The sequence below is a fragment of the Oryctolagus cuniculus genome, chromosome 12 (genome assembly GCF_964237555.1).
Source record: "Oryctolagus cuniculus chromosome 12, mOryCun1.1, whole genome shotgun sequence".
In the NCBI taxonomy this organism is placed as follows: Eukaryota; Metazoa; Chordata; class Mammalia; order Lagomorpha; family Leporidae; genus Oryctolagus; species Oryctolagus cuniculus.
The window spans coordinates 106,954,202-106,976,553 of record NC_091443.1 but is presented as its reverse complement, the minus strand read 5'-3'; the positions used below and the strand labels follow the sequence as shown (position 1 = coordinate 106,976,553).

The 22,352-nt window shown below is 59.7% G+C and overlaps 2 protein-coding genes across 8 annotated transcripts in view; one reads left to right on the top strand and one right to left on the bottom strand.

Annotated features, from left to right (window-relative positions):
• Nucleotides 1-8,033, top strand: part of SCAPER (S-phase cyclin A associated protein in the ER) — a 439,677-nt gene extending 431,644 nt beyond the window's left edge. For all 7 annotated transcript variants that reach the window (XM_070054635.1, XM_051834595.2, XM_070054632.1 and 4 more), the window contains 3 exons: nt 2,856-3,047; nt 5,702-5,753; nt 7,588-8,033. In XM_070054635.1, the coding sequence (XP_069910736.1) occupies nt 2,856-3,047; nt 5,702-5,753; nt 7,588-7,691 (348 nt within the window). In that variant the 3' untranslated portion in view covers nt 7,692-8,033. The remainder of the gene's footprint in view (nt 1-2,855; nt 3,048-5,701; nt 5,754-7,587) is intronic.
• A 4,379-nt stretch (nt 8,034-12,412) lies between these two features.
• On the bottom strand, nt 12,413-17,274 carry ISL2 (ISL LIM homeobox 2). Its single transcript, XM_002721597.4, has 6 exons — nt 17,120-17,274; nt 16,122-16,311; nt 15,717-15,979; nt 14,027-14,310; nt 13,374-13,541; nt 12,413-13,143 (listed from the first exon to the last, which is right to left on the bottom strand). Exons 1-6 carry the CDS (start codon nt 17,175-17,177, stop codon nt 13,027-13,029), a joined length of 1,080 nt encoding a protein of 359 aa, XP_002721643.1. The 5' UTR covers nt 17,178-17,274; the 3' UTR covers nt 12,413-13,026.
• Between the last annotated feature and the right edge of the window lie 5,078 nt (nt 17,275-22,352).

Genomic DNA, 22,352 nt, shown 5'->3' with positions numbered 1-22,352 from the left:
CAGGAGACAGCGTCATCCCAGGGACCTCCCCGCCCTACTTCCCCCCACCCTGGCCCCTTACCAGCGGCACTAAAATGTAGTGGTTGCCAGAGCACTGGGGTGAAAAACGGCCTTCCCTGGGGACTGTTGGATGACGCCCTCTGGCCTCTGCGTGGACCAGAAGAGGAGCCTGTGCTGCCTTTGTCTCCCCCGCAAGAATGATCTGGAAGGCATGGCAGTACCCGCTGCATTCTCACGCGGGCAGAGTTTCCATGTGGCTTTCCCCAAGTTCAAAACGCAGCCAGCTGACTTGCAGTGGGAAGAGTGTGTTTAAAGATCCAGCATTCTTGGTCACGTTCTCTTTCTCTTTGGGGGTTGCTGGATGACCCTGCTACGTTCACTCTGAAATTTGAGCTTTTCACTTAAAAGAGTGGTTAGTGTGGATGTTCAAGTTCAGTGGTGAAAAAAAAATCACTTTAAAACCCAGGGCACTTGGGCAGCTGGTCACAGGGGTCACCGATATGAGGGTCGCACCCAAAAGCAAAGTTCTTGTCAGTCTCCTGCACTCTGGGGCTCCCTTGGTTTCCTTGGAGCCCTGCTCTGCATCTGAAGGGCTGGCTCTTCTGCTCTGTGCTGTCCCCAGCTGACATCGGTGGCCACCAAGGAAATCTGCAGCCAGGCCACTCACTGCCACTGTGCACAAGGCCCTGCGGGCAGCTACTCTCTGCCTGAAAGGGAACCTTGAAAGGTGGGGCAGGCAGCCTGGCCAGGCTGGGGACAGTGCGGCCCTTTGGACAGAAGTGACCGACAGATGTCGACTTGGTCCCCAGTGCAGCAGGAAGGCCAGTGGAGCGGTCGCCACGCTGGAAATCGGAGCTGTCCCGTGATGACGCACAGTTCACACGCTCAGCAAGGCTCCCAGGCCGCGTGACTGCTGACCCCGCTGACTTGGGGGAGCAGAGTGGTCCCGGGGCCGCCACCTGAGGCTGGGACTGACTGGCCATCGGCATCAGGGCTTGGGCACGAAGTCCAGCTGTTGGCCTCCCCAGCCTTGCTTCTCAGCTGCCTCGTTCCAGCTGTGCCCACTGTTGCCAGCTGCCTCCCCTCTGTGCCGGAGCCTACCTGGGTTAGCCCCAGGCCTCCTGATCCCCCCGCCCCACGGGGTCTGAAGGGCCTGCTCTGGCTCACAGCCAAGCCCTCTACATTCCCTATCTGTAGGCTCGCGAGGGCCTGTCCTAACGGGCTCAACAGGTAGGGCTCCTTCAGCCCAACCCAGCTGCCTGTGTCCGCGAGCACCTTGTACCTCTGGCACATTGTCCCCCTCCACAGCCGTGACCTTGTAAACATCGTCCCCCTCCACAGCCGTGACCTTGTAAACACCGTCCCCCTCCACAGCCATGACCTTGTAAACACCGTCCCCCTCCACAGCCGTGACCTTGTAAACAGCACTGCCGCCTTTGAGTGAATGCCATGCCTGTGCCAGCCACGCTGCCCGGTTTTAATCTCTTTTCAATTAGCAAATCTTCTAATAGTAGCATTTTAACAATGTTGTCCCAGAGAAAAACTTGGTCTTAATTTTTGTCCAAAGCCGGAGGCGAGGGAGACTTCTAATAACGGCATCATTAGAATTCTAAAGCGGTGACCGCTTGGCTGTGTAGCTAATAATTAAAGATCTAAGCGTCATTTGCCTGATCGGGAAAGTAAATGAAGGGGCGTATTGTGCAGTGCATAGCCCTGCGTGGCGGCGGCACCGTCACCCGTGCGAGTCTTTAAAATTCCTGCTGGATTTGGAAGCATTAGCAAGCACCAACATTGTCTGAAGGGTTTTGATGTCATTTTAGCTATTGAACGAAAATATGTGAACTATTACTCTGTTGATTTTGTTCTTAAACCAAACTGCATTATCATCTGAGAGTGCGTTCTTAAAGCATTGTTAAAAGTGCTTTGAAAACTTGTAAATCCCTGTAATTTATGTTTCTCCTGCCTCTGCCGTTTCGTTCTGTCCTTCTGGTTTTAATTTGAATGCAGTCCCGCCCGGGTGTGTACCTGTAAAATGGTGTTTTTCCCAGCACGATTTACAGTCCTGACCCTGGGTCTTACCATGCTCCCAACCCTCCCGGAGCCGCCTCCCGTCCCGCGACGTGGGCTCGGGTCGCCCAGCCCTTTCATATTAGAACGGTCCTCGCAGAGTTACTTGAAACAGATCTGATTTTGACGTTTCTTAGTTTATCGAGAAGGCCGGGGGAGTAAATTAGGAGGGCTTCCCTGCACAGCCCATTAATTGCATTGCCCTATTTCTTCAAATGTACACAGTTGTAAACCTAGACTGCTGCAAGACAGCCGTCTCATTTATCTAAACAATTCTCCTTTTAGGTTCAATGGCGCTGATGGAAACCGAGATAAGGAGTGTGCACTGGAGGAAGGCTCTCTCTCTCTCTCGCTCTCTCTCACTGAAACTGTTCCCACTCCCCCCTCAACCCCATTTCTCCCTAGGACTTGCCCACGTTCAGCACATCCGGAGAGGCAGCTCTTAAGGGAGGGGCAGGACCCGAGCGCAGAGTGCCGCCCTGCACGTGAGCTGCTGGCAGGCAGGTTTCGGGGAGCCCTGCAGGGAGCGGCATGAGCAGGGCACACACGGCACAGGCCGGCGGCAGGCTCCGGCACGGATGGCCAGAATTTGCCAGTGACCGCACAGCCCTCAGGATCTTTGTCCTGAAGCTGGGGAGTGAGGATGTCGTCGTGTTCCGCGCTGACAGTAGGCTCTGGGAAGGCAGCCGGGAGCTTCTCCCTGCCTGCCATTCGGCTCCCTCGGCGCCTTCTCCACCCGCAGGCCCGGCTTCTGGCCAGGGTCCCCGAGCTGCCTCGTCTCCTTGCAGGTCATCGTGCAGTCCGGCCGCCACCCCACGGTGCTGCAGAAGCTCTGCCAGCTGCCCTTCCAGTATTTCAGTGACCCGCGGCTGAGCCGAGTGCTGTTCCCCTCGCTGATCGCCGCCTGCCACAACAACAGTCAGAACAAGACGATTCTGGAGCAGGAGATGAGCTGTGTGTTGCTGGCCACCTTCATTCAGGTACCTCGGGCGGGACTGCGCGCTGTCGCTGGCTTCCCGTGCACAGCCGATGCCGATGCCGATGCCGTGGGAAAGGGAAAGGGCGCCCACTGTCCATTCGCACCCCCCACCCTACCTTTTCCAAACCGCATCTCTGGGGCGGGCGTCTGGCTTAGCAGTCAAGTGCCCACACTCCACAGCCGAGTGCCTGGGTTCGATTCCCAGTTCTGGCTCCTGCCTCCAGCTTCCTGCGGAGACAGTGGTGATGGCGCAAGTGACCAGGTCGGTGCCACCCACGTGGGAGACCTGGACAGAGTTCCCAGCCTCCAGCCTCGGCCTGGCCCAGCCCCAAGCCCCTGAAGGTGTCTGGGGAGTGAACCAGCCCTTGGGAGCTTGCTCTGCATCTGCCTTGCAAGCAATTATTTTAAACGATAAATTTTCACCTATTTCTGTGCTCCAAATGAATTGCTAAAGTAGCAGGATGGCTTCCCAGATCTCCTCAGGTGGAACCTGGACCGAGAGCTGTCCCAGTAGAACCTGGACCGAGAGCTGTCCCAGTAGAACCTGGACCGAGAGCTGTCCCGTTCCTGCTGGGAGGGCTGCGAGCAGGAGCTGTTTCCTCAATGGCTGCAGGGACCTGCGCGCCAGAAATAGCCGCACGGCCCGCCAGGCTCCTTTAAAGCCCCAGCCTCACATTTATCTTGCTTTTAGTCTGGCTACAGGAGATAGATAACCATCGCTGAAGAAAGAGCAATTGAAACTGCAAGTTTATTTATAAATTTTTAAATAAATATTCTCTCATATATGTGTATATAAAATAGAAACCTGCCCTATCGCTTTTTGGAAAAACTTAAAACATACGGCCTTTTGTTTTCTGCTTTGGGGGGGGAGCCTGGGAAACTGGAATGAGGGTTCGTGCTGCAGCGAAGTTGTATTTTTCACATCTAAATTAAGTCAGCTGACAGCAGAAAACCCAGGCTGACTGTGCTGGAACAGGGGTTGATAACTGCCCTTGTTGTCTTTTTTTTTTTTTTTTTTTTTTTTGTCATTGCGGACCATCATTTCTGAAAATCTTTTCCTTTCCTCCCCGTATTCTCCCCCATCCCACACAGGCGGGAGCACAGTGCTTGCCGCGCCGCCATAGTGAAACAGAAAGCGGCCGAGCCCGCGCTCCCCCTCCATTGCTGTCGCTGGGTGTGGCGGTGCCCGGCGGGGTGGGAGCCAGGGAGGTGACAGGAGAGCCCCCCCCCCCAGGTGACCTGCAGCCCAGTTCTGTCCCCAGCTGCTTTATTTCCAGCCTTCTCGCCCTCTCTGAGACTGGGTTCCGTTTTCTGAAAACATTTTCAAGTCAGATACTCGACTGTGCAAGTAGGGATTTTTCCAAAGCCAGCTTGGGTGAAACTTCAAGTCTTACGGTATACAAGGGCGCTTCCAGCAGTTCACAGAAAGTGCAATAAAAGCTAAGTTTACTTGGGCACCAGAAATATTTGCAAATATCATCCCAAAGTCCACGAAAGCTGCATCTTATGAATAAGACCGTGCGTGGGTTTGTATTTTTTTGCACCAAAAGAAACTACCTGGCCATTTTTCCAAGAATTGTCTGAAATAGCCGGCACATGGACACAGCGGTCCTCGGGTGTTCTGAGGGCTCCCGGGTTACACTCGGCACAAAGTCCGGAGACGTCTAAGACTGTGGGCTGCCGCAGCCTTTGGTTCAACAGGGAACTCAGGAGTGTCAGCCGTGCTGGCCACTGCCCTGGGCCCTGGGAGTGTGGCGAGGACGACAGCAGGAAAATCCTTGCAGACCTGGCTCCGGGGGCGGCGGGTGGGCGTGCAGGCAGAGGGTCAAACCGAAAACGATGAGTAAGGCACGCAGCACGTCCAAGTCCAAAGGTGAGGCACTCAGCAGAGGGTGGGGCGGCAGAGCCTCAGCTGTGACAAGGACATGGCAGCACGGCCAGCCTGTGTGTGTGTCCAGGCGCTCGGTGGACTTACAGAACCACAAACGGTACCCGAGTCGCTACGTGTTTCTTACTTTCCTGTGGTCCTGAACACAGCAAAGCAAAGCACAAATCTGTTTCTAACGAACCCTGTAAACGCCATAGAAACTCTCCAGTTGCTTAGTTAGGCAGCACCGGAGCTGGACGAAGCAGAGTCAAACCTAGGATCTCTTTTCCATAAATATGCCCAAGGGACGAGAAACGCACATGGGATTTTAGTTTAGAAAAATGGTTCTTCGAGGTGCCCACCCCGTGTGTTAGATTATTTTTAAAGTCACTAGAAAATGATATTAAAACAGGAACTGACGGTTTCTCACGGGTTTATGAAGCTGTCCGTGTTTTATGCCACGTTTCCTCGGCAGGTAAAGTGAGCAGACTACGGGACGGCTCTCCCATTGTACTTTTCTAAAATGGTAAGAATCTGTGGGTATTTCAGGAGAGTCCCCTTGGCTTACTTTCGGAGTTGGTTAGATACAAAATGAAATGGTAGCCTCTCAAGTAGGCAGCAGCCTGGCCCCTGGCGGCAAGTGGCAAGATTTCGGCGGCTAAAAATGCGTGTAGGCTACAGAACGTCAGCTTCTCCACTCCTGTACTTGGGCAACACGTGGCTCCCGCAGCAGAAGTGACGTTGCTGTCGGCGGCTCTGGTCTGAAAGCACCTTTGTCTCTCCCACAGGAGTTTGCCCAGACCTCGCAGCGGGGGGACAGCCAGGCCCAGCAGCCCAGAGGTAGGTCCGAACCTGCAGTGCCGCTCCGCACGCCCCGCACGGTCAGGCCAGTGGAGCGCGTCACCCGACGTGTCTGACGTCGGGACACCAAGCAGATTTCAGGGAGGCAGGACCCCACTTTGTCGGGAAGCTCCCCTGGCATCAGGATATGCAGAGAAGTCTATGGAAGGGGAAAAAAAGTCGCCGAATCTCTTTGTGGCATTTGCAGTCACTCTGTGTGTGCCGTGGGCGGTGGTGCCTGGTTGCTGGTGAGCTGCTTGTTAGCACAGGGGAGGATCTGAGCCCTGGTCCCGGCCTGCACCACTCCTAACCGCTGCCCTCGCCCAGGCCCTGCTGCGGACAGTGAGCGACAGCGCTCACGACCATAGCCCGGATTTTCTCCCTCACTTAACGCTTGAATTTTTTTAATTGGAAAGTAATGATTTTACATGAAGAGAAAGCCATGAGGCCAGCAGAGTTTGGCAACCCAAAGGCTTGGCCCTCTTCTTCTCCCTGCCATGTTCCTACTGAGCACGTCCTGTGTCCTGTGATCACACGTGGAGACCACAACTTGTCTCTGCGTATTCTGTGACCCAGGCTGCCGCAGACGGGCCAGGTCGCTCTCGGTCCGGCTGTCGTGGCGGCATCATCAGATGTCCCCAGGTCCACCCTGGCCCCGTGCTCTTCCAGGTGAGGGCTCAGGGGCCCCCTCCCAGCAGGAAGCCCTCCTGTGGAGTAGGGGTTACCCTGCACTGCATCAGGAGTCGCCCACAGTGGGCAGGTGTTGAAATGTGCATAGCAGAAAAGACAGCTGAGGTCGTCACAGTGTCACAGTGTCGTGAAAAAGTGGCACGTCTTACGGGCTCAGGTACTCAGAAAGTCAAGTCCGCTTCCCAGCACCAGTGCGGAAGCCAGAACTGGAACACGGGCTCAGTTCTGCCCTGGCTAGAAATCGGCACAATGTATCGCCAGTTCTTACACAACAGTACTTTAAAAAAGAAAGTTTGAATATGCTGAGAACACCCTGTGAAGTCGCCCGCGTGTGTGTATAGCAGATGTTTGGGCCGCAAAGGGGAGTCAGCTCACCGCGGTCACGGCTCAGCTCAGGCGCGGGAAGTCCCCGCCTCCCGGCTGGTGGGTACAGGCAGCTGAACCCCCGTCTGCATGCGCCCAGGGGGACAGCTTCTAGTATGCTTACTCTTTAAGAACAAGGATGGTGCCACCTCACAGAGCTGCCAGCTGCCACCGTGGCCATCCTGCCGACGGTTTGAGCTCCTCACCCAGCCCCAGGCAGCGCCACACAGGTGCCCACGCCCTGCTAACTGCCCACGGTGGGACTGCCCGCTGTGCCCAGGTCGCTGGCCTGGGGCGCTCCTGAGCTTGGCCTCGGCTTTGCTGGCTGGGCGCTGACTCCAGGATTGGAACAGTAGAAAAGTTAGGACGGAATGCAGGATTTGAGTTAGGCCACCTTAGAAAACTCGAGTAGTGGGCATTCGAGTGCAGATACGCCCCTTCAGGTGCACCTGTAAGCCCAGGCGCCCCCTGCGACTCCCAGATTCTCACCAGCACGCTGGTAACCCTTGGCTATTTGCCGACAGCCCAGGAACAAAGCTTTTTCCTAGTGTTTTACCTAGGGGCTAAGGCACAAATATAATAGAAGCACAAACTGGACTGTGGTTAAAATGTTTATTGTATATTTTATACTACAGATACATTCACATGAAATCTATCAGCATTTACTTAAAGTGCATGTGCCCATCTTGTATCAGATACCAAACCAAGTTAATTTCTTACACTTCAAGGAATGTAACTCTTTTTCTCCCTCTCTTCTCTCCCCCCTCCCCCCTCTCCCCAGGAAAAGCCCTTGGAGCCCCAGACTACCTCGAGCTCGCTAACCGATTTCCCCAGCAGGTCTGGGAAGAAGCGCGGCAGTTTTTCTTGAAAAAAGAGAAAAAATAAATGTTTTGGTTGGCTCTGTAAAAAAAGTACTTTTGTTAATATTTTAAATTGTTTGAGCAAACATCCCCGCAGCTCCGTAAGCGCCTCGTTCCCCGTGTTTACACTGTCCCCCTGCACTGTAGATACGTACATACTTTGCACTATTTATAATGACTGTAGATACTTTAATGTGCTACTTCCTAAATTTGCAAGTTGAGTTTATTTCACTGATGCACAATATTCTGGAGCCTGATAGCTCCCATCCCGTGGTAATATATACTTTGCATTTGTATTATGGGTGGAATTAGGCATAAAATTAGCACGTCTGTTTTGTTGTAATAAAGTAACTTATTCTGTTTGCAATGTTGACTTTCCGCGTTCAGGCAACACAGATGGTTGAGAAGGGAGGCTGCTATGAAGTAGCCTCATTGAACCCTGGAGCGAAGCGAGCCTGCTCCGGCTCCCTTTTGAGGCTGGGTAAGGGCGGGGTGGGAGGCGAGTCCCCAGCGGGGCTCCACTCCGCGAGCTGGGACCCCGTGAAGCCCCCTGGCGTGCTCCCCCAGCCCCTGAGACCCCGGCCGGCTGGGCTAGAGCGGAACACCAGGTTTCCCTCCCGCTGCACCTGGGCGGTCCGGGCCCCAGGTGAGGCGCGGCACCGGGCGGGCGGGGAGAAATGCCTGGAAAAAGCGGGAGACCCAAGACAAGCCGGGGAAACCGGAAAATGCGGAAGTCTCGTCGGTACAGCACACTGAGCCGATCTAGGGTTCAGGACGCTTTTTGGGTTTTGTTAAGTTGGAAACCACGTAGAGCTGTTTTCCCTCCTATGCAAATCCAGAGAAAGTAAAAGGTCCGATTTCAAAAAAAAAAAAAACAACTGGGGGGCTCCCTCCCCGAACGCTCGGCGCCCGGGCGGCCGCGGATCCCGAGGGCCGCCCTGCCCCGCCCCGGTCCCGGCCTGCGGCGGCGTCCGGCCGCAGGCGCCAGCGCGGCGCGCACAGAACCGCGCGGGCCGCGGGCCGGGTGGGCCTGGGTCTGCAGCTCCGGGGCGGCCGGCGCAAGCAGGTGTCAGGGCCGCTCGACCCCTCCCGCGGCCGCCCAGGCAGGAGCGGGGGGTCCCGGAGCCCGCAGGACCCGCGCGCTCACCGCGAGGGCGCAGGATCCTCGTGGCTGAAGGGAATCATCAAATATTTATAAGATTTCCTGCAAGACGCTTCACAGTAGAATATACTTCTTATCTGGTCGGAAATTTGCCAGAAAGACATAAATAATTGAGACAGCCGTGATTAACCTCCCAGAAACCATACCAGAATTCCCAATTAAACATTTAATTCCAATTAAACGTCTGGAGGGGAGGGGATTCGAAAGCCACAGGCCCGAGTTCCCCTCTGCCCGCCCGGGGGCTCCGGGTGCCCGCGACCCACGCCGTCTCGGGGGGTCCCCAGGGCCCGGGCCAGCGCGAGCTCAGCTTCCGGGGGGTGCAGAGTGCGCCAGCCCGGGTGGGCCGCGGGACCTCGCCGGGTTCCCGCCTGTGAAGCTCCGGATGCCGCGGGCCACTGCGCCTGGGCAGAAGCAGCGACTTCGCTCGGGCCGTGGAACCCTGGAAAGGCCGCCCGAGGCCCGGGCGCAGCGCCTCAGCTCTGCAAACGAATCCTCCGGCATCCGGAGGCTGCGACCCCAAACATGGCCCCGGCAGAGCCCGGCTCCGCACCCCGACCTCGCAGCGCCCCGGGAAGACCACACCCCATCCCCCCCGCGCCCCGGGCCGCTTCCTCCCGGCTCCGCACCCCGACCTCGCAGCGCCCCGGGAAGACCACACCCCATCCCTCCGCGCCCTGGGCCGCTTCCTCCCGGCTCCCGACCGCGCTCCCTGGGAAGCTGGGAGGAAATCACTCCCGCCCCCAGACCCCCACCCAGGTCCGCTGACTTCTGGACGGCGCATCTCGCGTTCCCAGTGCCTGCGCCCTCCCGCCAGCGCGGCCCCTTGGCCGTGGCCCTGGCCGGGCCTCCCCCAGCGCGCAGGATAGCCCCGGGGACGCGGGTGGCCGGCGCTGCCTCGCCAGCCTCTGCGCTGGATCCCGAGGGAGTGTTACTGCCTGGTGCTCTTTGTGCTCCCGGGGCTGCTCCCCATCCAGGTCTGTTTAGCTGCCTCTCCGCGGCCGGCCATCTCCGTCGCCAAGGTGCTTGGCTGTAACCCGCCATGCAGCCATCAGTGCACCAGCTCTCAGAATCTTCCAGAAAGTTTACGTTTACGTCCATCAGCCCCACATTTAAAAGCGTCTAATCTTCCTCCCATCGGCTGCATAAACTCTTTGAATTCCCTGTTTTTATCAGGACTCCATTGGGAGCTTCTATGCCAATAGCTGCACCACCAGTGTCTACCCCCCGGGCAGTTTCTTACGGGTTCCCTTTGCTGAACACCCAACAGTTACCTGCAGTGGGGTGGGCCCTGTCCCCTGGGTGTCACAGCTTTTCTGGGATGCAACTTTCGCCAACACCTCCTTGAAACCCAGCATGCTCCCTCTGACGATGCCACCGAGCCTTAAGTCATACTCCATATTCAAAACTCAAAAGGCTGATTTCTGTTGCACAACCCATTAAATATTAAAGTCGTCGCAGGATGGCCCCGGGGACGCTGGATTTCTGAGAATCATCATCTTTCAATATGCATTGCATTTTGTGGTGTAATAAAGCCATAAAAAATTTTCATCCCTGGGAATCCCTTTCCTGCCTCGATCTCATAGAGCTATCCAAATTATTAGATAAATCTCAAAAAACAAATCAAGCTCCATAACTGATCCCACGTTCCTCTTTTACATGGAGCCGAGTTTTCACTATGAAACTGGGTATCTCGTGTTAAAAAGTGCAGGGAGCATAAAATACAATTGTAATTGTTACAGGTGATTGGATTCATGGGGCATGCTTAATGATGAGCTCAGAACTGGCAAAGCTGACAAGTATTAATGTGACTAACTAACCATACAACTGACACCTCACCAGGGACCGCCTAATAAGGCTCAGTTCAACCCTTCCCGTGCAAACCCACACGGAACACAGTGCACGCCTGCCCCCTGGGCATCGAGCCAACCACCAGTGAGGAAAGTCCAGGGGCTTCACCAACAGCAGCCACTTTTACCTGGGTCATTTCCCAGGATGTGAAAAACAACAGAAACACCAAAAAGAGGAATTGCATTTTTGATCGCTGGACCACGGGGTGGGGGTGGGGGTGGGGGGTGGAGATTGTAACCAGAGAGTTAGAAGATCCCATCATGGCAGGAAAATATCCCAACCTGTCAAAAGCAAACTCAGGGTTATTAACAGCGGTTAACAAAAATGCTTTATTCAAGAACACGTTGTGTCCTTTTCATTTAAAAAAAAAAAAAAAGAAAGAAAAAAGACTGATATTCCGGATAAATGAAAAGTTTTCCAGTCACGTCCAGCCTGAAGGTGCGTGTCTGTCCAGGAGGGAGGGCCCAGGCCAAGGCCACCACGCCCCACCGTATTACAACCGCTTCCGGGCACTTGAGAGGCGAAGTTGCTGCCCATCATCGCTGCCCGCCCCCTGCTAAATCCCGAGGAAACCGGACGCCTTCCTCGCTCCCGGTGCGGGCAGCACCTGGGCTCCGAGGGTGCAAAATGCAAGCCTGGCTCGCTTTCCCCACTCCCTGCCTGCTTCGGCTTCCGCCCCTAACGCGGATGGGGCGTGCGTGCGTGTCCCCTAACCTGCGCAGCTGAGAGCCGCACCAAGGCCTCCGGGCGCGCCCCCCGACCCCAGCCCGGATTCCGCCCCGCTCCGGGCACCCAGGTCCTCCACGCAGCGCCTCAACCGCCCCCCAGGACACGCCTTCGCGTGCCAGCTCCTTGCCCGAGCCGGGGCCACAACGCGCCCCTGGCCCTTTCGAATCCAGCCCGGGACACAGCGGGGTACCCGTGCGCGTCCTTCGATCGGAGGGGCCGGGAAACCGAAGCCCGACGCCCTGGGCTCTTCCCGGAGGGCCGGGCGGCAGCTGCCCGAGTCCACCCAGCGGGGCTGGCCCGGGCTGCCAAAGGGTTAAACGTCTGCAGTGGGTAAAACCTGAGCCTGCGGCTCGCCCCCGCCTCTCTCTCCCTCTCTCCTTTTTTGTGCTTGCCCGGGGGCTACTGGAGATTCTGTATCTCTCGGTTATTTCCTGCGAGCGGGGACAGCCAGTTTTCGAGAAAACAAGTCGCAGGGGTTTGAAATGTCACACCGAGTGACCTGGGCACGGCCTACCCAGGGGCCATCCCCGCCCCGCCCCCGCCAGTGCGGGTCTGGAAAGAAAATAAACCCAGGACACGCCAGACTGGTTCTGGGTGGACGTCTCCTCGCTAGGAGCGCGGCTGCCGGTGGCTCCCTCCGTGTATCGCTTGCAGGTGATGCCAAACGCAGATAAGAAGCCGCCGCCCGGCCTCCCCCGCTGTCTAGACCGGGGGGATCGAAGGGCCCTGCGGGATCAGGAGCGCGTCGCACGGCCGCCTTGGGGACCGCGCCGCCCGCCCGCAGCGCCAGGCCTGCCCGCGACGCGCCCCGCGCCTGAAGCCCAGCGAGACTTGGAGGCCCACGCGTGGGAGGCGCGCAGGCCGCCATCGGTTTCCCGCCCGCAGGCGGCCTCCCCACCCGCCCCGCGGCCCCGCCCCGGCCCGGCCCCGGGCGCCCAATCCCCGCCGGGCCCGCCCCGCCGCGCGCTCTCGCGCGCCCACATCACACAGGGCTGCACCGCTCGGGGGAATTAGTATTTTTTTTATTAAGATCAAAATATTCGTCCCACTAGAACTGCCGTTCTCACAATAAATAACAATAACTTACGTTTGTTTGGTCGGCAAAGGCTCACACTCGGGGGTCCTCCGTCGACGGATAATTTAAAACATTTCCGAGAAAGTCCGGTTCCCGCTTTTTCCAGCCATCATGCGCTTGCGGGGTTCAGCGTCCGTCCCCTCCGCCAGTCTCCCTCCACCTCCTCCCTGCCAGGGCCGGCCTGGGGCAGAGGCCGCGCGGACCAGATCGGGGCCAGCCCTGCGCGCCGGCGTGGGGCGCAGGGACGTGGGTGGCGACCTCGCCACTCGGAGCGCGGGGCAGGAGCGGGCAGAGCTAATGCGAGTCAACCCCAAATCCTGGTTTTGGAAAAATACAAGTCCTCGGAGCAGGGGTCTCCAGTCTGGCGGAAGCAGGTTGCGTTCTGGCGCTTTGGGTAGTCGCGACCGTTTCTCTCGGTCCTCTCTCTTTAAATAACAATAATAACAATTACCAGGGCGAGCGCGCGGTCGGAGCTGGAACGGCCTGAGCACGGGTGTCTCATGCAGGGAGCATGCGAGGTCCGCGAGCTGGCGGGGAGGGTGCCCCTCACGTCTCCACGGGACTCGGCACCATACTGTTGGGGGTGTCCGGGAGCTGCGAGGACAGGGAGGTCACGTCGCTGCCCGAGGAGTTGCCCAGGGACCCAGACTCGGAGAAGGAGACCTGGGACGGCGGAGACAGGGAGGGAGGAGCGGGTGAGGACGCGCGGGGAGGCCGGGCGCAGGTGGATGGCTCCGCGGCGCGCTGTAATCCGGGGAGACCTGGTTTTGGGGTGGGGGGAAGTGCAGGCCCCGTCACCAGCCCCCATTGCCTAGGGCGGTCCCCAGCCCCTCATCCCGTCTTCTTCTCCGCGGCTAAATCCCCTCCCTCGTCCTGAGCCCCGAGGGTCTCACCAACTGCTGGAAGGCGGGTTGGTCCAAATCACTCTGCAGGGCGAACTCGCTGAGCGCTTTCCACGGCGGCTGGTACGTCTGGACCTCGACGGCGCTGCCCTGCACGGCGCTCTCGTGGCGGATGGGGCTGCCCGCCACAAGGGGCGTCCCGGTCAGTCCCTGGAGGCTCTGCGGGGCGAGCAGAGGGCCCTCGAGTTAGGTCTCGCCTTTTCCTCGCCTCCCACACCGTGGCCCCAGGCGCTAGGCCATGGTTCTGGCGGTAGGGAGCGCGCACTCCCTACGGCACGGGCGAGAAAGAGCCCGTGGGGATCCCCGGGCCCCGCTACCCCTCCACCGGCCTCAGGACTGAATGCCAATTATCCGGCAAACGGCCCCGCGCCAGGTGTGCGGAGTTTAAGTGTTCGCACCGAGCCAGGGCCCGCCAGCCCCACACCACCACGCCGCCCTGGGCTCCTCGCTGCGCCCAGGGTCCCGCGACTCGGGGCTGCCACTGGGATGAGCAGCAGAGCCGACCTCGGAAGCCTTGTTCTGGGGGTGGTGGGTACCTGGCTCTGAAGGTGCAAAAGCAGGCGGCGTGGCGAGGTCGGCGCCCCCAACCCCGGGTCTCCCAGGCCCCGCCCACGGCGCGCCCATGCGCCCCCTCGGGCCCTCACCGTCTTGTCGCTGTGCTGCTGCTGCTGCAGCTGCTTCATGAGGATGGATTTCTTCTTGTCTTTGCAGCGTTTGTTCTGGAACCACACGCGGATGACCCGCGGGCTCAGGCCGGTCATCTCCACCAGCTGCTCCTTCATGAGCGCGTCGGGCCGCGGGTTGGCGGCGTAGCAGGTCCGCAGAGTGTGCAGTTGCTTCTCGTTGAGCACGGTGCGCACGCGGGTCGTCTTCTCCGCCTGCTTGTGCACGTGTGGGCGCAGCGTGGGCTGCCGGCCGGGCCCGGGGTCTGCAAGCACAGGGCGCGGATGGGGCGGGGAGGTGAGCGGGGCGCCTAGGCGCGGCACGGCCACGTCCTCCGCCGGATTTCGTTTCCCCCGAATTCCGCGCATTTCGTTTCATTGTTCGCCTTACACGGAGGGAGCTGCGCCTTCTCGCTCCCAGGCCCGGAACACCCCCAAGCGCGCGCAGGGCCCTGGAGGGCCGCGCTCGTCCACCCTGGGAGGTCCGCCCGAGTGGCCGCTCGGGGCTGGACCTCCTCCCCGGACCGGAGCACAGTTGGGCCCGGCGGAGTCAAGACGGAGGCGCGCCGGGCGGCGTAAAGAAACACAGGCGGAGCCGGGACGCGGAGTTCTCGGGATTAGGGACGCGTCACCCACCCCCGGGGACCCATGAGTGCCCTTCCCCTCGCTTGGAGCCCGCTCAGAAACGGCCCAGGTCTGTGGGTGGCTGGCCTGGAGCGGCATCCGGGGCTCCTTTCTGTCTCCCTCCGGCTGAGCCCGCGGGCCTCCTCCCTCTGGGCCCGAGTCTCTCGGCTCAATGGCCGGCCACCCTCCGGGCTGCTGGCTGTCTCCTTGCTTGGCCTTGGGTTCTCTCGAACCCCCGGGGAGTAGCAGAGAGCCTGATTCATGCAGCCAGCAACCCGCAACAAAGAAAACGGAGCCCCTGGCGAGCTGACTGGGGCACCCTTCCTCCCCAGATCTGCTCCACACACCCCGGGGCGAATGGCCCCCCTCCCCGCGGCCCCCGGTTAGACTTGGGTTCCCACTCTGGGCCTTTCCAGGGCTGCATAAATATTTACAAATGACCCCTCCAGCGCGATTTCCTCACTCTATAGGGAGGAAGTGGCCATCCGGAGAGGAGAGGCGCCCAGAGGCTCGGCCTCCCCAGCGCCGCGCTGCAGGCCTGGGGCTGGGATGCCGCCGCTGTCTCTGCCTGCCTGTGGATGCACCCTCAGCCTGCGCCTGGACAGCGCCTGACTGCCACGCAGAACATGCCAGACAAGACACCCGAGGCCACTCCAGCGCCTTGGAGAAGGCTTGGCCAAGTTGTTCATCAAACCGCACCTCAAAATGCAAACACGGACCCCAATCCCTTTGTTGGATGAAGGGCCTTGGGCGGGTTCCTGGCTAGCTGAACCCAAGTCTTCCCTCCCTCCTGGACAATAACCGCATTCCTCCAAGAAATCCCAAAGGCAGGTCCCCCAGACGGGCACCACTGAAGACTCCCGGCTGGCACCCGCTCGCCTGTGTCGCACACATTCCTGTAAACGGAGCGCGCCCCATGCCCCAGGCGCACACTCACACGAGTGCCGCCAGCGCCACGCGTACAGAAGTGACGAGCGGTCGTCTCGGGCGCAGGCAACGCCCGACACCCACTCACACCCCGTTCCTCCGGGCCCCGCGCGCGGCTCACCTGGCAGATGCAGGCCGCGGGCGCCGGGGAGCGGGCCGGGGCTGCGCGGGCTGCCGGCCGCCGCGCGCTCGAGCAGGAGGCCGTGGTCGGCGCGGCAGAGCAGCTCGTGTTCCCGCAGCGAGAACTCGTCTCCCGGCAGCAGCTGGCGGCTGCATACGGAGCAGCGGAAGCACTCGATGTGGTACACGCTGTCCCGCGCGCGCATCACCAGGTCGCTGCTGCCGAAGCCCACCTGGCACTTGGCGCACTTGATGCCGAAAAGCCTGCGGGGCCCAGGGCGGCGGAAGTCAGCGCGGGCCCCGTGGCTGCCGGCGAGGCACCCCGGGGCGCGCCCGGCGGCTGCAGGGGCCCGCAGGCTGGGGCTTCCCGGGGCGCGCGCGGCCGGCCCGGGTCCCCAGGCCTCACCTGACGTAGTCCCGCTTGCAGTAGGTCTTCCCGTCTCTGACGAAGCACGTGCAGGTCTCATCCAGGTACTGGCTGCACTCGGCGCACTTGAGGCAGGCTGCGTGCCACTCCAGGTCGGGCGACACCCGCAGGATGAACTGGTCGTGGATCTGACTCCCGCAACCCACGCACATGGCCGTCCCGGGCTTCTCTGCCGGGGAAGGGGCGCGGGGCCCGCGTCAGGCCTGGCTGCGCGGATCTCCGCGGATCTCGGCCACTCCAGCCCCAACCCGAACCCGCTCGCTCTCTCGTTCTGTCGTTCAAAACACAGAACAAAAAAATATGCGACCCCACGGAAAAAGGAGGCGAGCTGTCTAAAACGGTCCGGGCAGTTGCAAACGAAAAAAAAATATTCTGACCCTGGGGAGGCTCCTGGTCTCCCTCTCCAAGCGTCTGCGCTACTGCATTCGTTGATCGAAGTCGCTTCGGTGCGTCTGGTCCCCACCGGCTAGCACCGAGGCGAGACCCGGGGAACGAACGCGCAGCTCGGCCGCTGCGCCCGCCCACTCCCCGCGTCCCAGCGCACACCCACGGCCACCTCCAGCCAGCTCCCCGCTCATCCTTCCGCCGTTTGCCCCATAGCAAGTCAGATAACCCGTTCCTGCTTTGAAAGTCCGAAAAGATAGCCGAGCAAAGCCACAGGGCAGCCTCTCAACCCCTCCACATCCCTACATCGAGCCTAACTGCCGGGGCGCAGAACAGATTTCCCAGCCTGGGGGCAGTCTAGCCGGCTTGGGAGGGGGAAAAAAAGTGTTTAATGGCAAAAATAAAACGACAGGATTTGAAAGGAGGAGCAGCCTGCAGGAGATGGGCGCTCGCTTCATTCTCCCCTCTCCTAAAGTCGGCTGTCCAACAAGAGCCACTTGTAGGACCCGCTAAACATGCGGCTCCTGCATTAGACATTGTGCACATTAAGCGCGCGCATGCACACCCACACACGCACACCCAGAAAGACTTACTCTTGGAAGGATCCCCCATAGCACCCAGAAAGGGATAAGGAAAAATAATATCCACCATGCAGAAAAGAGATGGGCGCAGAGAGGACGAGGGTCGCGCGCCGGGCCTCTGCTCTTTGCGAACTAACTCCTCCTGCCCCGCGCCTGCAAGGGGCCACTCCGCACCGGCCCGCACGCAGCATGACGTCAGCACGCACTCGCCCCGGACCCGAGCTGGGGGCGGGACCTGCGGCGTCACCCAGCGGCCCCAGATCCGCGGGGGACGCGGGGCGGGGGAGGTGATGGGGACGGGGGCTGCCGGGTGCGAGGCGGCGGTGACGAGGCATTGGCTGCGAGGGGCGGTGGGCAAGGCCTGATTGGCCCGCAGCGAACAATGGAGCGCAGCCCCCTCCCCCGAAACCTACAAGGATCCCTCCGGGGCAGGGCTCGGGCAATCCCCGCCGGGCTGGGCTCAGTGACGGCCGCAGCGTGGAGCTTCCTCCGGGGCTTGTGGGGCGGTCCGCCCGGGCGTGGACCCCGCCGGGTGATGGATACCTAGGGGGCGGTGCGGGAACAACCTTTTCAAACTCCTTTATTTTATAAATAAAAAACAATTTTTTTAAATCCACGAGCTGGAGAGGAAGGAGATCGGCTCAGACGCGGCCAGCACGATCCAGCTGGTCACCTCTTTGTTCTCGGGGCCCATGCTCGAGGGAGAGGCCCGGGGTGACCTCCTGGGCTTGGGGACGCCCCCAGAGACGCCCGCAGCCGCGCGCGCCGCGCTCAGAGAACTTCAGGCTGGAGCTGTGGGTGGGGCGCGCGCGGGTGCGGGACCCAGAGGCGCTCACCGGGCAACCGCCCTGGTTCCATCCTGGCGGCGGCTTTTTTTTTCTCGTCCTCATCTTGTTTTTGTTGATGTTTGGCTGTTTTGCTTTATTTTTAACTTACACTCACACATCCTTTTTACCTACCCAACCGGCATTGCTCCTTCTAGGAACTCTGTTGGGGGTCGAGTGTGTGTCCTGTTTGCAGGATAAACGAATTCTTTTTTTTTTTTTAACCAACTCTTCTGGTTCATTTCACAAACCAACTGCAACGCAAATAATCAGAAACAAATGTGGCGCGCTGGTAATTTACAGTCCGCGCGGCGCTCGCCAGGGATCTGAAAACCCGCGCCATCGGAGCAGAGTGCGGGCATTCCCTCTCTTTCCTAAAAAACAGGAATGGCTGTGGGGTCGTTCGTCTGAAAAGGGTGCCGAGAGCGGCCCATGAATTATAAATGCCAGGTTCTCCGCGAGTCTGTTGTTGTTTTCCCATTAAAAGGCTTACCCAGAGCTCGGTGCGCGCCTGGGTGCGGCGCGGGTGGGCGCCTGGGGAGACCGCGGCTCCACCGGCATCCCAGAGCCGGGCCGCGAGCCGAGGGCGCGGCGGGGCGCGGCGCTTCTGCTCCGAACCCGAAGCTGCTTGGCCTCCGGCTCCGGGCTGCTCGCCGGGAAGCGGATGCAGCCCAGGGCGCAGGGAACGGCTTTGCAGAGCGCGCACTAAGTCTGCTCCCGCCAGCAGTTCACCCCGGGGTCCCGCAGCGCGAGGCCTCGGCCCACCGCCTCCGCCTTTGCAAGGTCTAGGTCTCTTGCCCAGGCTGGCTGCCGGTCTCAGCCCAGCAACCGAAGCGCAAAAGGCATTTCCCGATTCCCAGTGAGCGCACATCCTGAGTGTGTGCGGGGCAGGGCGGGGTCCCGAGGATGCCGGGTGCGAGTTAAGGTGTCTCTGTAAATAGGCAGGGCCAAGGAGCAGCGAGGACCAGGTGCCTGTGCACCTGGGCCTGCACCCAGCCACTTGTGTGACCCCATTATTTGAATTCCCCTTCCCTCAGCTTCCACATCTGTGAAATGGGTTGTAATAATACTAGGTACATAAGAATGTAACTGTTGTCTGGGCCTTCCACTGGCAGCTTCTTGATCTGAGCCCCACTGTGCGGGCTGCACCCCATTTGGGTGTGAAGGGAGTCTGGTATCCAGTGTCTCCTCTGAGGATTTCTTTGGGTGTCGGACACACGCTGGCTCTACCTGTGGTCCCGGTGAGTGCTGGGTGCCCAGTCTGTGGCGTGGCTGCCTCTCTCTCAGGCGGTCCTGGGCCTGGCTGGCTCCCAGCACCCCCAGATCCTGTGAGCCTTGCCAGGAGCAAGCAGATCAATAATTCAGGGGTGCAGGCAGCCAGGGCCAGAATGCTACCCCAGCCTTTAACCCTGTCCTGCCCAGAAAACCCAGTCCTTTGAGAGGGCGCCAGCCACTCCTGGGATGAGGGAAGCCAGGTGGGGACTGCCCACCATGTGCACAGGCCCTGAGGCTGTTCTATGATGTCTTGATGGCAACATCGCAGGGCCAGCAGTATCGGGTCCCCAGGTCGCCGCTGCGGCTCCCTTGCTTTGCTCGCTGTGTCACTGACCACACGGGAGTGGCTGCACACTCAAACCAGGGACCAGCTTCAAGACACACACCCCATGCCACCCCTGCCACCTGGTGGTCCTGGGTCACACCCACCCTTGGGACACCAGGCAGGCGCAGCCACAGGGTGCCACTAACCCCAGGCCTGCCCTGGCTCTCTGCCTCCTGATGGCTCCCACATCTCCTTCCCAGAGAGGCAGGAGATACCTGCTGTCCATGTCACAGGCTGCTGCACCCAGGAGACCTGGGCAACGCCCTTCCTGGGCTTGAGAGCCCTTGGTGCACACTGGGAGCCACAGCACAGCATTACCGACCCCCCATGGGCCTCGGCTGTGACCTCCCACCAAGGACGATGTCAGAGGCACAGACAAAGCTTCCTGGGTTTGTTCCTCCCCAAGTCTCCACCGCTCCAACGTCGCTGCTTAAAACTCTGCCCACACTCCCCAGAGATAGACTTACGATGCGAAGCTCCCTGAGAAAGAAGAGAGGCGTGGTCATCCACGCTAGAGGGACAGCAGCTCCTGCCCTGAGCACAAGACCTGGGAGAAACAGGCCTGGTGGCCACAGGCCGGGAGCGGACTGCCCCCACTGGCCAGGTGTCAGGAAACTGAGGCCGCCGGTCACCTGCTCCCCAGCATGCAAGGGACAGAGAGGGAGCGGGGGCCCCAAGCTCCCTGACCCAGACCAGGGCTGCTCCTCAGGAATCCCAGTGGGTGGGCTTCAGGCTAGACTCACTGCCCCAGGCCTCTCCTCCGGCTCCTGCCTCCGTCACCTCCCCAGCCCGCTCTCCCAGGCCTCTGCTTCTCTCCAGTGTCAGGAGATGTTGCATTGGCCAGGCCAGAGAAGGCCCCAGCGTTTACTCCATCACCTGCCATGGGCTCCTAGGACCTGGATTCTGGAGAAGGGACTGGGCTGCTGTGTTTCAGGGAAGAAGATTCCAGGCCAGTTGTCACTCAAAGCAGCAGCAACTGCACGAGCCGCGTCCAGGGTCTGCCAGGATCCCAGTGCAAGATGAAAAGGGGCCAGTGTTGTGGTACAGCAGGTTAAGCCGCTGCCTGTGACACCAGCATCCCATGTCAGAGCGCCAGTTCAAGTCCCGGCTACTCCACTTCTCATCCAGCTCCCTGCTGATGTGACTGGGGAGGCAGCGGAAGATGGCCCTGGTGTTGGGCCCCTGCCACGCATGTGGGAGACCCAGAAGATGGAGTTCCATGCTTCTGGCTTTGGCCTGGCCCAGCCCTGCCTGTCACAACCATTTGAGGAGTGAACAAGCAGATGGAAGATCTTTCTCTCTATGTCTTTTTTTTTTTTTTAGATTGATTTATTTGAAAGGCAGAGTGACAGAGAGAGAGAGAGAGAGGGAGAGACAGAGAGAGATCTTCCGAACATTGATTCATTCCCCAGATAGCCACAACAGCTGGGGCTGGGCCAGGCCAAAGCCAGGAGATAGGAGCTTCTTCCAGGTCTCTGACATGGATGCAGCAGTCCAAGCACTTTAAGCACTTGGGCCATCTTCTGTTGCCTTCCCAGGCATTAATAGGGAGCTTGATTGAAAGCGGAGTAGCTGGTCTCTGCTGTGGCCCGGGAGTGCAGTGGAGGATGGTCCAAGTGCTTGGGCCCTGCACCCGCATGGGAGACCAGGAGAGGCACCTGGCTCCTGCCTTCGGATCAGCGCAGTTCGCTGGCTGCAGCGGCCATTGGAGGGTGAACCAACGGTAAAAGGAAGACCTTCCTCTCTGTCTCTCTCTCTCACTGTCCACTCTGCCTGTTAATAATAATAATAATAATAATAATAATAATAATAATAATAATAATAAAGAAAGTGGAGTAGCTGGGAGTCCAACTAGCACCCGTATGGGATGCCAGCCTCACCGTGCTTTCCAAATAAGTAAAAAAAAAAATCGTTAGGAAAAGAAAAGGGATCCTCTTGCAACGCGGCGGTTCAGCTTTCAAGACCTCCAAGGTGGGGTTCACGGGTTACCTTCCTGGAGAGCCCGCCCCCATTTCAGCAGTTCGGAAATCAACAGCTTTCACGGCTTAATACAAGGAGCGAGAAGAGGGACTGCATTTCCCCATCTCTCCAGGAGGGGGAGCCCCGGCGGCGCAGCGGCCTGGGAGTGGTTCCGAGCGCCTCGGTCAGGCCCTGGCCGGCGTCGGCAGCCTGTGGCCTCTCGGCTCTGCGTTCCGGTGCTGGATGCAGACCCTGAGTAGAAAGAGAAAGCAAGCGAGGAGTGACTGCGCTTGGGGGCAGGGGCTCACGAAGCCAGAGTGCACCGTCGGGTGGGCGATGCCGCAAGGGCCCCTGGGGGACCAGGTGCAGGTCTCTGAAACAGGCCATCCGTGGTGCCAGTGCAGGCGTCGGGGGCTGGGGGCTGGGGAGTTCAGCACCGCGGATCCGGCTGTGCAGGAAGCTGAGGGCGGCAGCACAGGCTCCCTGGAGCCCGTGATGTCTGTTCTGGGCCCTGCAGGACGCGTGTGGAAGCTGGGGGAAGGCCGGCGAAGCCGAGGGGCCGCCTGGCAGACAGCCGGAGCAGAGGTCTGAGTCCAGGGTGTGTTTGGGGAGCTGGGAGAGGCTGGAGTGCAAGCAGGGGCCCGAGCAAAGCCATGGAGAAAGAGGGAGCCCCCCACACGCTGAGCCACCCAGGGCAGGCCACTTGACTGGACTGGCAGGGAGGAAGCCGCAAGTGCCAAGGCCAGGCTGAGGGGCTCAGAGCGATTCTCCGGGCCCCCAGGGGGAGGCAGTGAAGAGATTTAGAGGGGAAATGGCCTGAGCATCACGGTGCTATGTGCAAGAGGCGGGGAGGGAAGGTGAC

What these genes read in the sequence shown, in the direction of transcription:
- ISL2 (XM_002721597.4), bottom strand. Translation starts at nt 17,177, where the DNA reads ATGGTGGATATTATTTTTCCTTATCCCTTTCTGGGTGCTATGGGGGAT. An exon ending in CCGCGGCCTGCATCTGCCAG is followed by an intron (nt 14,311 to 15,716) that starts GTGAGCCGCGCG and finishes CTGTGCTTGCAG; the next exon opens with ACCCCGGGCCCGGCCGGCAG. An exon ending in AGCAGCACAGCGACAAGACG is followed by an intron (nt 13,542 to 14,026) that starts GTGAGGGCCCGA and finishes CTCGCCCCGCAG; the next exon opens with AGCCTCCAGGGACTGACCGG.